At 52.2% G+C, this 13,609-nt stretch overlaps 1 protein-coding gene across 4 annotated transcripts in view; it reads right to left on the bottom strand.

Annotated features, from left to right (window-relative positions):
• PDE4B (phosphodiesterase 4B) overlaps positions 1-13,609 on the bottom strand; it is a 165,865-nt gene that overhangs the window by 80,548 nt on the left and 71,708 nt on the right. The window contains exon 1 of one of the 4 annotated variants that reach the window (XM_015636161.3): positions 6,742-7,213. The exons of the other annotated variants lie outside the window; for them this stretch is intronic. Within the exon in view, the coding sequence (XP_015491647.1) occupies positions 6,742-6,788 (47 nt within the window). The 5' untranslated portion in view covers positions 6,789-7,213. Of the gene's footprint in view, positions 1-6,741; positions 7,214-13,609 lie in introns of those variants that run through there. 4 annotated transcript variants of the gene reach the window in all.

Raw genomic sequence — 13,609 nt, 5'->3', positions numbered from 1 at the left:
TGCCACAGCCCCAGCTGCTCCTCCCGAGCCTCCAGACTTTGTTTCCTTTTGTTTCCCCTCCTGTAAAGGTCCCATTTTCCACCTGGCAGGAGAGCCCAGGGTTAGCCAGGAGCAGCCTCTCTCTTCCCGAGAAAACTCCCACAGCTGACCCACCGATGGTCTTTTGGAAGGGAATCCAAGCATGGATTGGAGCCTCTTCAGCATTCCCAAGGGACACTGAGGAGCCCCTGGGAAAACCAGGAGCACCCTGGGCTGTGGGAGATCTCCCTGCCCACAGGATGAGCTTTAAATTCATTCCCAAGCCAGACCATTCCAGGATTCTGGGACGCCTTCTGAGGGGAAGGCGGTGGCTTCATCCTGGCCAGGGGCATCCAGTGGGTTTTCAGAGCTCTCTTGATCCCTTCCCTAGCTCTGGATCCCAGGTTTTTCCCTCATCACCAGGGAATGAAGGTGGGAGTTCAATTTTCCATGGTCCTACAGAGAGTGAAGATCTTTCCATTTCTCCCTCCACGATTTTCCCTTTCCCCGCCGTGTCCCGAGACCTCATCCCAGCCATGTTTCCCCGCTAATTCCCATTTTCCCAGCATTTCCCACTCCCCTGCTCCGTGGGGGCTGAGGAGAGGCTGTCCCAAGCTCAGATTTACCCAGAAATGTTGGATGAACTGGGACAATCCCTGAAAAACCACAGGATCTGTGGGATGAGGCCTCCCGGCAGGAATCCATCAGCTCGGTGTCATGGGCTGGTTCCCGACTGAGCGCCTTTGCAGCATTCCCAGATTGAGACAATTAACACGTTTTTCCCAGGCTTTTCCTTCCAACAAAAAGCTAAAAAAAGCGAAACTGCTCTGAAAGGCTCGCAGGCATTTTCTGCCCTAGAATTCTGAGTTACATAAAAAAAAAATGAGCCTTATTTCTAAGAGTTTACATCAAAAAAAGCAACAAAAGCACTCAAGTCATTGGGGCTGGGGGAGAAACAAACCCTATAAAACGATGAACAGACCCTATAAAACGATTATTAAACCCCTTTTTAAGCCAAGCAATAATTTCATCACTTGGAAATTTTTGCTGTTTTTTCCTCGGGAAAAAGAAATAAAGAAAGAAAATAAAATCTGGTACTTAACGAGCGGTGTTGGCACTTTAAGGCATCCCTAATAGCACTGGTGTTAATTGTGCTGGACAGATCTGATTCCCTGGGTGTCGGGAGGATTTTTGGGAGCAGCCCAGGGCAGGTTTGGGATGTGTGGATGCTCCCATTCCGCTGCTCCATTGACGTCAGTGGGAGATTTCAAAGCAGCCCCGCACGTCTGAACTCAGCGAGGAAAGGCTGAAAAACCCGGCAGCGAAACCGGGGAGTTTTTCCTCTCTCCTCAACCTTTTGCTGCTTTGTTTGCCTTTCCTCACACCCTTCATCGAGTTTGTCAATTAAAATCAGAGCTGAGGGTCAGCCCTGCCCGTTTAAAATCCTGAGAGGATTTTAAAGGCTCTTTTCAGCCCACCCCAGGCTGGGATTCTGTGAAGCAACACAATGGAAAGGCGGCGCAGGACGCTTTGTGGGAAGGTGAAGGAATGGCTCTTTTCACTGGAGTTCCTGTGGTTTAGGGAATGATTTTCCAATCCTCATTTAAAAAAAACTAGCATTTCACAGTGCATGGAATGAAGGTGTTCTGTGATATCAGCTGGGCTCCTCCCTCTGGGTCACTGCCAGCTCAGGATATTCTGTCATTCCAGGATTCTGTCATTCCAGGATTCTATTGTTCCATCATTCCACAATTCTAAGCTCCAGAATCTTTCTTTTTGTAGTGGCTGCCCTCAAAATGAGCAGCAAAGACGTTCCCTGTCGGTGCCACAGCTCTGCCCTGGTGGTGTCTGGGCACTGGATCCCTCTGCCAGAACCCAGCAATCCCAGGGCATTGTTCCCTGGGATGATGGTGATAGGTCTGGGATTGCAGTTTGGAGGGAAATCCACACCTGGATTCCTTGCAGAAGCCCTGAGGAGGCTCCTGTGGAAGCCAGGATGGGGAAAAGACCCAGAAAATCCTTTGTTTAGTTCTTAGGATTAAACTTGGGCTGAGCTTTGGGGCTGGGGAGCAGAGGAAATTCCCAACATCCACCTGCCCTGCTCCCTGTTGGGACCAAGGGGGCACCTGGATTTATCCTGTGTGGAAGAACCTGAGCACAGCAAGTGGCCGGGAATGTGGCCCAGCCCCTGGAAATCTCTTCTGTTATTCCCACCTTCCAAGTGGGGAGCTGCTCCTGGGGTGGCAGAGCTGGAAACCACAGAGGCCGTGCTTAAACAGAACAATTCCCTGAACCTCTGGGATTCTTTGTGCGTGTCAAACTCCAGGTCAGCAGGAAGCCCAAATTTTCCTTATTAAATTTGGTTTCTTTCTGCTGGAAGGAAGAAAAGAAAGCCCTTTTCCATGGTGGTGCCTGAGACTGCCTAATCTGCCAGGGAATTGGAGCTAAGAGAAATCCATATCCCAGTTATTAGCCCCTGGAGAAGAGGGTTAGGGAAGAAATCCTGATCAAGCTTTCAGAACAGGAATCTGCATTCCTAAGCCTGCTAAGATGTGAGAGTGGGAAAAGCCCCAGAAATGCTGAGAGCTGAGTCTGCATTCACAGGATCCTGGGATGCTTCAGGCTGGAAACGGCCTCAAGGATCATCCCATTCCAACCCTGCCATGGCAGGGACACCTCCCACTGTCCCAGGCTGCTCCAAACCCATCCAGCCTGGCCTTGGGCACTGCCAGGGATCCAGGGACAGCCCCAGCTGCTCTGGGAATTCTATCCCAGGGCCTGCCCACCCTGCCAGGGAACAATCCCTGCAATCCCAAGATCCCATCCAGCCCTGCCCTCTGGCACTGGGAGCCATTCCCTGTGTCCTGTCCCTCCATCCCTTGTCCCCAGTCCCTCTCCAGCTCTCCTGGAGCCCCTTCAGGCCCTGCAAGGGGCTCTGAGCTCTCCCTGGAGCTTCTCCTCTCCAGGTGAGCACCCCCAGCTCTCCCAGCCTGGCTCCAGAGGGGCTCCAGCCCTGGAGCAGCTCCGGGGGCTCCTCTGGAGTTGTTCCAGCAGCTCCAAGTCCTCCTGGAGCCACCTGAACCAGGGAAAGCTGTCCTGGGCCTTCCTGCTCATCCCTGGCTGTCCCCTCTCCCACAGGATGCTCACTGGAGACACCAAAGCCAGGCTGGGGAGCAGCTCCTCCCTCCAGGCTCATCCCGAGGGCTCTCTGCAGCCAGGGAGGACTCGGGCTGTGCCTCCAGACAAGGCAAGGAGCAGGAGGAGGAGGAACAGCCTGGAAAACCAGCTCTGTGTGCATGACAGGCAGAGATGTCCGTGAACTCGGCTGAAAAGTTTCCCATCCCAGCGAAGCGACCCAGATTCTTTCCCTGGAAGTGAAGATAATGAATGGAAATATGGAAATGTAAATACGTCAGGAGCAGCCTCTAACTCTTATCTTCTGCCTTTCAAAAGCAGCGGGAAAACACAGCCAGGAACGACTTGAAAAGACTCAGCCTGAAGAGAAGGGAAAGGTCACTAAATACCAGCCCTGTTCCTCCAGCAGAATCCCTCCATTTCCAGCTTCCCACCCTGCCAAACGCTGCCAATTAAATCCCATCGTTTTCCTCCCCATCCCCTCTCAGGCAGGCATTGTCTCTGCTGCAGACACAGCGAGTTCTTTGTGCTTCCTCCAGGCACTTGTGAGCTCAGGAGAAATATTTGGCCTCTCCTTTTCGAAATTGTGCCTACAGATTTCAGAGTTCTGTCTCTCAAATCTACCTCTTGCATATAAATCATCGCTTTGTTGGAAATCCTGCCTATTTATAGGAGGCTGCGGAATTAATCCGTGAGGAAAACCAAAATGGTTTTAAGATCCAGCTGAAATCCATGGAAATAAGGTGACTGGAAGGTTTAACCCACAGATCTGGAGAGTGTTAATTCCCAGAGCAAACCTTGAGTATTTTGAAAGTCAATATGAAAACCAAAGTGAAATTTGTCCATGAAGCGAGGGCGGGATCGCGCTCTGCTCCCAGGGAACAGCGACAGGACAACAGGACACAGCTCCAAGTTGTCCCAGAGGAGGTTTAGATTGGATATTTGGGAAAACTTCTTCCTTTCCAGCCCTGGCACAGCAGCCCAGAGCCAGGGTGGAGTCGCCGTCCCTGGAGGGATTTCAGAGCCCTGTGGATGTGGCACTTGGGGACGTGGGGCCGGGGTGGCCTTGGCACTGCTGGGGGACTCGATGGTCTTTTCCAACCTCAGTAATTCCATGGTTATGGTACCACATTATGGAAAACCCCTCCAGCCTCACATCCAAGGGCAACACCTCGGCCTGAGCGTGGGGAGCTGAGGGAGCCAAGGTCAGGGTGACTCCTGGTGCTGTGGTTAGCACTGCCCTGATAAATCTGTTTATGCTCAGCAGGACCTGTCACTCCAGCTGCTATCTGGGAGCTGTGGAGCACCTCTCCAACATTCCTGAGCTGTCAGAAATCCTGGGATTTGGCCCCACCACTTCACATCAGGACAGAGTTTCTGCTCCCCCCCAGCCAAAGTTCAGCTCCAGAGCAGGGGCCAGGACTGAGTTTGGAGCCAGCTCCGTGAACAACCACGAATTCCCACATTTCTGAATTCCCACATTTCCGAATTCCCACATTTCTCCAGCAGGAGCTGCTGTCCCGGTGCAATCCCAGCCTCCATTTCCCCAGAGCGTGTCCCAAAGCTCCATCCCCAGCTCACAGAGCAGAGCCTTCCCCTCTGTACCCCAAACCCGGCGTCCCACGCTGTCCCCGCGGGGATGGGAGCCACCGGCTCCTCTCCTGGACTTGGGAAGAACATGGAAGCTAAAGGCCATCCATGGAATCCTAGAATGGTTTGGAAGGGAGCCTGAAAGGCCTTCTAATCCAACCCCTGCCACGGGCAGGACACCTCCCCCTAGGCCAGGGGGAAAATCCAGCCAAAACTTTCCTTTTGGATGATGGGACAGAGGAGGGAGAAGCTCCAAAGGAGCCCCAAACCTTTATTCCAGAGGAAAGAAATCCCTGGAGACATTTCAAGCAGGAATTGATGGTCTCACCCCCTGTGTGGGCTCTGAACAGCAAGCAGCAGCTTACACAGGTCTGGTTTAGTGAGGCTCAGCCTGACTCAGGCTAGGCCAGCACTGGGTGAGGAATTGGCTTTGCTTTCACCTGGGCACAGGGGAAGTGAATTTTTTGGGGATAATTTTATCCCTCCCTTCATAAATCCACACCTTTGCCAAGGCTCCCTTTGAGCTGCACCCTGAAACTTCCCTGCCTGATCCAACGGCTCCGATCCGTCCCAGGCCCCATCCCTGACCATCTCCCCTGCTGGGATTTCGGGGCTGCTCAGAGTTTGTGTCAGTTCCTAGAGCTAAAACGACTTCTGTTCTCTTGCAGCCACAGAAATAGTGTTCTTTCTCCACAGGAAATGCTTTTTTCCACAACTTCCTGGGCTCTTTGGGAGTTGATTTTGTCCATAATTAATGCACAAGGTCTCTCCTCTTCCTTTCATTTGTAAATCTGGCAAATCAATTAAAATTCCCACTCAATATTCCTATTTTTCAGTTTGCTGGGGCTCCTCCTCAGGAGGAACTTTCCAAACCTAACCAACAACTGCTCCTATGGAACATCCAGGGGAAGCCATGGGAAGAATTGGGTTAGATTGGGTGTTAGGAAGAAATGTTGGGAAGGAATTCCTGGCCTGGAATGGATTCCACAGGGAAGCTGTGGCTGCCCCTGGATCCCTGGGAGTGTCCAAGGCCAGCTTGGAGCAGCCTGGGACAGTGGAAGGTGTCCCTGGATGGAATGGGATGAACTCCATCCCAACCCATTCCAGGATTCCATCATTTTAATACAGGCTCTGCGTTTTTCCTCTTCTCCAGGCATTTCCCTTCCCGTTCTCTTCTCCCTGGAACCGCACACAAGAGGAGTAGGACGTGCCCTGGAGAACACAAACCCATTCCAAGGCTCAGAGCCTGGGTATTTCTATTCCTGTAACCTGTGGGTTGATCCCAGGACCACAGTTAAACCATTAAAAAACATAATGAGATTACAGGGAATCCATTGGGTGGAAAACCAGAATATTTGTGTGTAGGTGAGATCACAGAATGCAGGATTTGAACAACCAGAACCTGAAATTATCTCTGTATCCCCACAGATTCCATGGATTATCCACACTGGAAGATCACACCACCCAAAAACTCCAGCCAGAAGAGCTGAACTCCACCAGAGAGTTTTTATCTATAAAATATGCTTTTGGTGCCTGATCCCAAACTGGGAAATGCCTCTGGAATGTCCCTCCCCTCTCCCTGTGCCCCTGCCCTGGCCGGAGCAGAGGCAGCAGCTGCTCCAGCTGCTCATTAAAATGCAACAGGGAGAAGGTGCCGAGGTGGCACCATGGAATCGCTCCAGCAAAGGACGTTTTAGGGACTCATTAATTTTTTAAAGGAAAATTGAGGTTCATAAACACCTGAGAAGGAAAATAAACCAGGACAACAGGAAATTTTCCATCCTTTCCCCACCCTGTCCCCACGGTCCCCGCTCGCGAGGGCGCCTCGGATCAAACTCTGAGCAGGGAAGATCAGGGGACAAAATATTCAGCAAACCAGGGACCCCCTTATCCATGTTCCCATCCAGCAGCTGCTTCTCAGCCAGGAAAAATCCTGATTTCCAAGCTTTTGTGCCCACCAGAAGTGCTGTGATCCGGACAAACCCATGGCATACTCACCAAATCCACGAATGGCGGCGATTGGGTAAAATATTAATATTTAACATCTTCCCAGCTGATCCTTCTCCCCTGTCATCCAAAAAGAGTCAGGACATGACTTATTCCAAACTTGGCTCTCTCTGGAGTTGGCTCAGTGGCACGGAGATGTTTCCAGGAGTTTTTTATTCTTTGGGATTACATGGTAACTTCCCTTGCAGGTGGATGCCACTTTCTAGAGGATCGAAAATGCCTTGGCAAGCAAAAATTGTGTGGGGGGTGGAACAGCCTCTATGGACTCCCAAATTTCTTCATTTCTAGCAGGAGAAAGAAAAAATCAATCTATTTCTGGCACCCCCTTGACCGCAGCTTCCTGCTCTCATTTGTATAATCCCTTCCAGTGATCCTGAGACGGGGGGGAAAAAAAAGCTTTTCCAAGCTGCAGCAACATCCCCTTTTTCCTGTTCCTCCTTTCCAGGTCACATCCCTCCTTCCTCCGGAGCCGAGGCAAAGTTTTGTGACGCTGCAGAAAGCCCGGCGGCGGGTCCCTCCCGCGGAGCATCCGCAGGGATGAGATTCCCGGGATGCAGGTGAGGGGATACAGGAGCAGGGAGCGGTGGGAAAAGGCCTGGATTGTCCCTCCAGAGCGGGGAGGGAAGGGAAGCTCCGGCAGCTCCCGGCCGGGGGTCAGTGTGAGCGGAGAGGGGAGTGCTCCGCTCTGTCACTCCCCGTGTCACCGCTGCCAGCCGGGAGCGGGGCTGCGCCTCCGCCCGGCCTCCCAGCCCTGTCCATCCCGATCCAGGTGCTGCTCCTGCGGGAAAATCCCGGCCGCGCCAGCCGCAGCCTCGCCCCGCGCGGCGCCGGAGGATTTGAGCCTCTGTCTCTCTCTGCATAAAATGGAATTTTACAAGATTTACGAGATCTAAATCCCGCCGCTCCACATCAAACCCAGCGCGGCTCCCTGGTGCATCCAGACGTCAGGGGTGGGTGGGAGATGGGGCCGCATCCGCCCGGGAGCGGCTCCCGAAATTCCGGCCCCCCCCGCGCCCCCGCCGGAGCCGGGAGGGGAGCCGGGGACAAAGGGAGGGCTGGGAGAGCCGGGATGGAGGGAGGGAGGAGGGATGGAGAGATGGAGGGGTGGAGGGGTGGATGTAGAGAGGGATGGAGGGAGGGAAGGATGGAGGGAAGGACGGAGGGATGCAGGGAGGGATGGATGGACGGACGGAGGGGAAGGAAAGCGCTTCCAGCGGCGCCAGGCGATGGATCGGGAATGCTGGCAGGGCTCTGCCCCACCCGCACCTTGCGGGGGTGACAAAGGGGACCCGGTGGCGCTTCCTCCCCTCGGCAAGGACAAAGTTCAGCGGCACCGAAGGCGCAGCAGGCACCGGAACTTTCCCCCTTCCCCTGGTTGGGGGTTTTTGTTTATTTTTTTTCCCTCTGAAGTCTCCAGACGTTTCACCTTGATAAGGAAGGGATTTGATCCATCGGCTGGAATCAGAGGTGTCGAGAAAGGGGAATAAAGGGGATTGCTATAGGTGATGGATTTTTATAGGTGATGGATTTTTATAGGTGATGGATAAATGGGATTTTATAGGTGATGGATAAATTCCATCAGCCATCAGTGATCCATAACATTCCCTGTTCCCAAAGCAGCAGGAGGGGACAGAGCAGGGATCTCAGAGGATCCACAATCCAAGCCCCACTCCCTGCAGTTAACTCCGAGCTGGAAAGGCAAAATGAGGAGCTGTTTCAGCAATTAAGATGCCAAATCCAATTTAAAAATCCAGGGAAGGGGGAGAGTGGCAGTGTCATTCCATCCCCACTCAGACTCCCCAGCTGCTCTGACACACTCAAAGCTAAGGAAAAGCTTTTCCAGACTGGAAAAACTGTGTGGTTCTCTCCTCTAACTGGGAAATGAGACATAAATCCATATTTTTATTCTATTGACGTTATTGATACAAATTGAAAAAAGAATTATAAAAATAGGGGGAAATTAAAGGTATAAGGGAAAGATCAGGATGAACAATATTCCAAAAGTTTTCACTGCTCCTTGGCTTTGCTCCATCTCCACTTGGATTTGGCAGGAGCCAGTTTTACTCTGAGTGGTGAAAAATTTTGTGGAGACCAAGGAATTCTTCCTCTTATCCATGAAAAAGGTGCCCAACATCCATTGGGGGGGAGGTAAATGTACAAATACACAGACATGACCAAATCATGGAATCATGGAATGGTTTGGGATGGAACCCTTAAATCCCACCCCATTCCATGGCCAAGGAATTCTGCTGTCCCAGGCTCCATCCAGCCTGGCCTTGGGCACTTCCAGGGATCCAGGGGCAGCCACAGCTGCTCTGGGAATTCAATCCCAGCCCTTCCTCACCCTCCCAGCCAGGAATTCCTTCCCAATATCCCATCCAACCCTCTGGAAGTGGGAAACCGCTCCCTGTGTCCTGTTCCTCCACCTTCCATGCCTGGAAAAGCCCACCCTGTGGAATGAACCTCTGCCATGTTCTCCTCACTGTTCTTGGGGAAAAAGCCAAAATTAATTCCCTGCTAATTCTGGAGCAGCCACTTCCATGAGCTGTTGGTTTTTCCAACCCTGTTACACCGAGTTTTTGTGTTTTCCCTCCCCATTCCCATTTTTCAGGTGTCTCCCTTCACAATCCGGCCTTTCCCAGCATCCAGCATCCCGAATTTGACGTGGAGGATTGCAGGGAGCCTGGCAGTAATCACAGGGTGCCTGGGTGTGAAGGAGAATAATCATTCCCTGGGATTTTCCTCCTGTCGTTTCTTAGACAGTTCAACAATTATCCCCGGTGAAAACGCAGGAATTGCAGGATCAACAGGACAGAAATGAATAAAATCCCAGGGCTGGGATCAGAACCCACTGGGCCTCCCTCCCTCCCCCTCCCACACGCTTCCCAAATCCCCAAATTGTTCATTTGGATCTCCAGATTCCGTCTATTAATTAATTAGCCTTTGCAAGCCGAGCTAATGAGAGCCTCCTCCCACCGGGCCATCCTGGCAGCCCCAACATTGCTGCTCCTCCAGGGAAACGTCAAACATTTCCTGAAAAATCACACAGAAACCGGAAAACCAGCCCAGAATGGGTTTTTTTTTTCCACATCTTTGAGCAAAGTTACATAAGGCAGCCCCTGCTCTCCTGCTGCCTTGAGACTCTCCAGGCCTCCAGGGCCCGGGCACCTTCATTCCCTCGCTCAGCAGCAGGATCAGGAATGTTCCCTGTCCCCAGAGCAGCCTGAAAAACAGCAGAGGATATTTTGGGAATTTTGAGACAATCCAGAAGCACAGGATATAAAAAATGAGTTTATTCCATGCTCTGTCTTCTCGGATTAAATTCCTATGCTGGTGAAATATTGGGGTTTTCACCCCAAATAAATAAATCCTAATTATGTTCTCAGGGATGTTTTTCTTCCCCCTCAGTGCTAATTATGGAATAATCGGGATAAAACACAACCACCCCAGCTGATCATCCAAAACCACCCCAAAAGGAGCTTCCCCCACGCCTCTCCTGGCATTTTATTGTGTGTTTTTCTCAGCAGCATCGACCCTTTCCCAAGGAGTGAAATCCCTGGGGATTTTTGCCACATGCTGGTGGCACTCCGGGGAGCACAAAGCCATTTATTGATTTGGGAAGGCTGCGATTGCTGGGGCTCCTGAGCAGCTTTTCATTCATCCCTCCTTGCTGGCCACGCTGATTGAGGATGATGAAATCCTGATTTGCAATTCTAATTCCCTTCTCCTTCCTGAACAGGCTGCCCAAGAGCTCCAGGAATATTATTTTGCCAACCTTTAGGATAAACACCACCGTTCTCCACCAAGTCCTGAAAAATACACTTATTTCAGATCCACTCATTAATTAGCTCATAAACCCTCATTTTCAGATAATCTATGTTTTTTTTTCAGAAATTTGGGAATTTTACCAGGTGAATAATGAGCTGTACCAACAGTAGGGTGCCTTGAAACCCACAGGAGGTTTGGTGAGCCAGGGGCTGCATCCTTAAATTATGGAACCCTGGAATGGTTTGGGATGGAAGGGAACTTTAATCCCATCCAGGGACACCTTCCAGGGACAGCTCCCACTGTCCCAGGCTGCTCCAAACCCATCCAGCCTGGCCTTGGGCACTGCCAGGGATCCAGGGACAGCCCCAGCTGCTCTGGGAATTCTATCCCAGGCCCTGCCCACCCTGCCAGGGAACAATCCCTGCAATCCCAAGATCCCATCCAGCCCTGCCCTCTGGCACTGGGGGCCATTCCCTGTGTCCTGTCCCTCCATCCCTTGTCCCCAGTCCCTCTCCAGCTCTCCTGGAGCCCCTTCAGGCCCTGCAAGGGGCTCTGAGCTCTCCCTGGAGCTTCTCCTCTCCAGGTGAGCACCCCCAGCTCTCCCAGCCTGGCTCCAGAGGGGCTCCAGCCCTGGAGCAGCTCCAGGGGCTCCTCTGGAATCTCTCCAGAAAGTTCCTCTCAGTTTCCAGAGCTCTGGATTCAAACACTCAGGAGACGGCACCAGCACTTGACGTTTTCCAAACACGGGATCCCTGAAAGTCATTTTTCAGCGGGAATTTGCCATTTCCATTTCCATTATTTTGCCATTTCTGGAGCGCTGCTCTCAACCCAGCCCCGACCTGTGCTGCGCAAATCCAACCCCAAAGCACCCCCAGGAGCTTTCCCCTTCCCCAGGCAGACACAGCACCTCCATCCTTCTCACCAACACTTCCCATCTTCCCAAAAATAAAATCCCATTTTCCAGCGGGTAACGCGCTATCCCAGGAATTCTGTGTGGAACAGGAGGAGTTTCCAAGCAAACCCTTCACCCAGAGGGACCAAACTGAGAGCCAAAACCACCGGCCTGGGGTGGGGGAAGCGGGGCAGAGACAGGAAAAGCTGTACCAGGAGCAGAGGGAATGAAAACACAGGGAAAAAAAATAAAATTATGGAAAATCATCTCATCCCTGCAAAGTTCCTGAAGAGTTTCCAACCAAATGACTCAACAGCGGCAGCTGCTTCGTGCAAAGGGGTCTGGGGCTCGCTGAGCTGGCAATTAATGAATGTTTGGATCTATTTTCCATCAACACCAGCTCTGCTGACATCCTTCCAGCACTCCCTGACGGAGCACGGCGAGCCCTGGGAGCTGGGAATGAGCAGCTCCCGGCACATTCCCAGGTTCCCATCTGGATTAAATCCTGACCTCCCGTTTGATTGCATCTTCAGGGAGCTGGGATTTTATGTTCCACTTCGGCTCCTTCCAGCCTCTGGAGCGTTCTCAGTTTGCAGGGATGTGGGATCCCAGCATGGAAGGGATTCCAGGAGCAGAAACCTCCACCAACTTTGGGCCTAAAGTGAAATTTCTGTGGTGCTCCAGGACTTTGGAATGCAGATTTTCTCTCGGTTAGGGAAGCAGCAGTGCTGGCTGTTCTCTGGATGAAATGGAATGAAACAACAGGGGAAAAGTTCTGGAATTCATGGAATCACTGAGGTTGGAAAAGCTCTTCAAGGTCATTGAGTCCAAGCTGAGCCAAATCCCTGCCTTGTTCCCTGCCCAGAGCACCGAGTGCCATGTCCAGGAATTCCTTGGACACCTCTGGGATGGGGACTCCAGCCCTTTCCAATGCCTGACCACCCTTTCCATGGAGAAATTCCTGGGATGTCCAACCTGATCCTTCCTTCCTGCCACTCCTGTTGCTGTTCCCTGGGAGCAGAGCCCGTCCCCAGCTGGCTCCTCCTGCCAGGGAGCTGTGCAGAGCCAGAGGGGCCCTCCTGAGCCTCCTTTGCTCCCGCTGCAAACTCCCTGTGGATCAGGACCTGTGTGGGCACGGGATGATCCGGGATGAGCCATCTCTCCTATCCAGCATCCTGAGGCTCCATGAGATCTCCAAGCTCTGACTCCAGGTCCCTCTCCACCAGGGAAACCCTCTGGAAGAGCAAAAGCAGCTGCCAAAGGAATGCCCAGCGCTGGAATTCTCTTCCCTCTTCCAGGCCAGGAGGGAAGCTGAGTCCCTGGATGTTCCTGGGTGAGTAAAAAAGCCCCACGTGGCATTTCCAGCCCAGAGCATCCAAAGCTGGATTTGGATCCCCACACAAAGATCCGGATCTCCAGCTGTGGAACAAGGAGCAGGATGGGGCTGGGAATGATCTGAGCACCCCCAAACCTTCCAGGTTTTCCTGCACCTCCTCCACAGCGCTGATTTATCTGGGAATAAAATCTCTGCCTCTGGAATAGGTCATAATATTATGACTTCTAACCCCCACAGTTTTTTCCCGTGTCTCCGAGCCCTGAAGCTGCAGCTCTCCAGAGCTTTCCCATCTCCTGGAAGCAGGGCTGGATTTTTACACGTTTCGTGTTAAAACAAGCAGCTGACAATTCGGGAGCGCCACTTAAGGAGCGATTTCCTGCCAGGAGCCAGGGAAAGCAGCGCTTTGCTCGGATTGCTCCTTTCTCCTCTCCCCTAATGTTCATTCCCATCATCCCTCGAGTTCCTGGGAGCACAAATCCATCTGCATGGAAAGGTTTTACAACATTTCCCGTTCTCCTGGGTTTTGTGGGCAGCCAGGGAAGTTTAATCCCGTTTTCCACAGGTTTCTTCACTTACAGCTCCACACCCACCCTGGCCGTGGTGATCCCAGGTGAATCCCAGGAGGAGAAGATCCCAAATCTTTGCAAATGGCCACCAGCAGCTGCCTGGCGTCACCACGGTCCCGTCTCCAGGTGTCACATCCCTACAGCATCCAAAGGAAAGCCGGGAGTACGAGGAGCCGTGGAGCAGGACAGATGGAAGGATAAAGATCTTCATCCCCCTTTAACAAACACTCCAAGCCCTGATTCTCACTCTAAACCAGATCCTAAACCCTGAAAAGTTGGGAATCTTCAGTTTCCCAA

This window comes from Parus major, chromosome 8 (genome assembly GCF_001522545.3).
Source record: "Parus major isolate Abel chromosome 8, Parus_major1.1, whole genome shotgun sequence".
Taxonomy (NCBI): domain Eukaryota; kingdom Metazoa; phylum Chordata; class Aves; order Passeriformes; family Paridae; genus Parus; species Parus major.
Note: the sequence above shows the minus strand (reverse complement) of the source record. Positions and strands in the feature narration are given on the sequence as shown.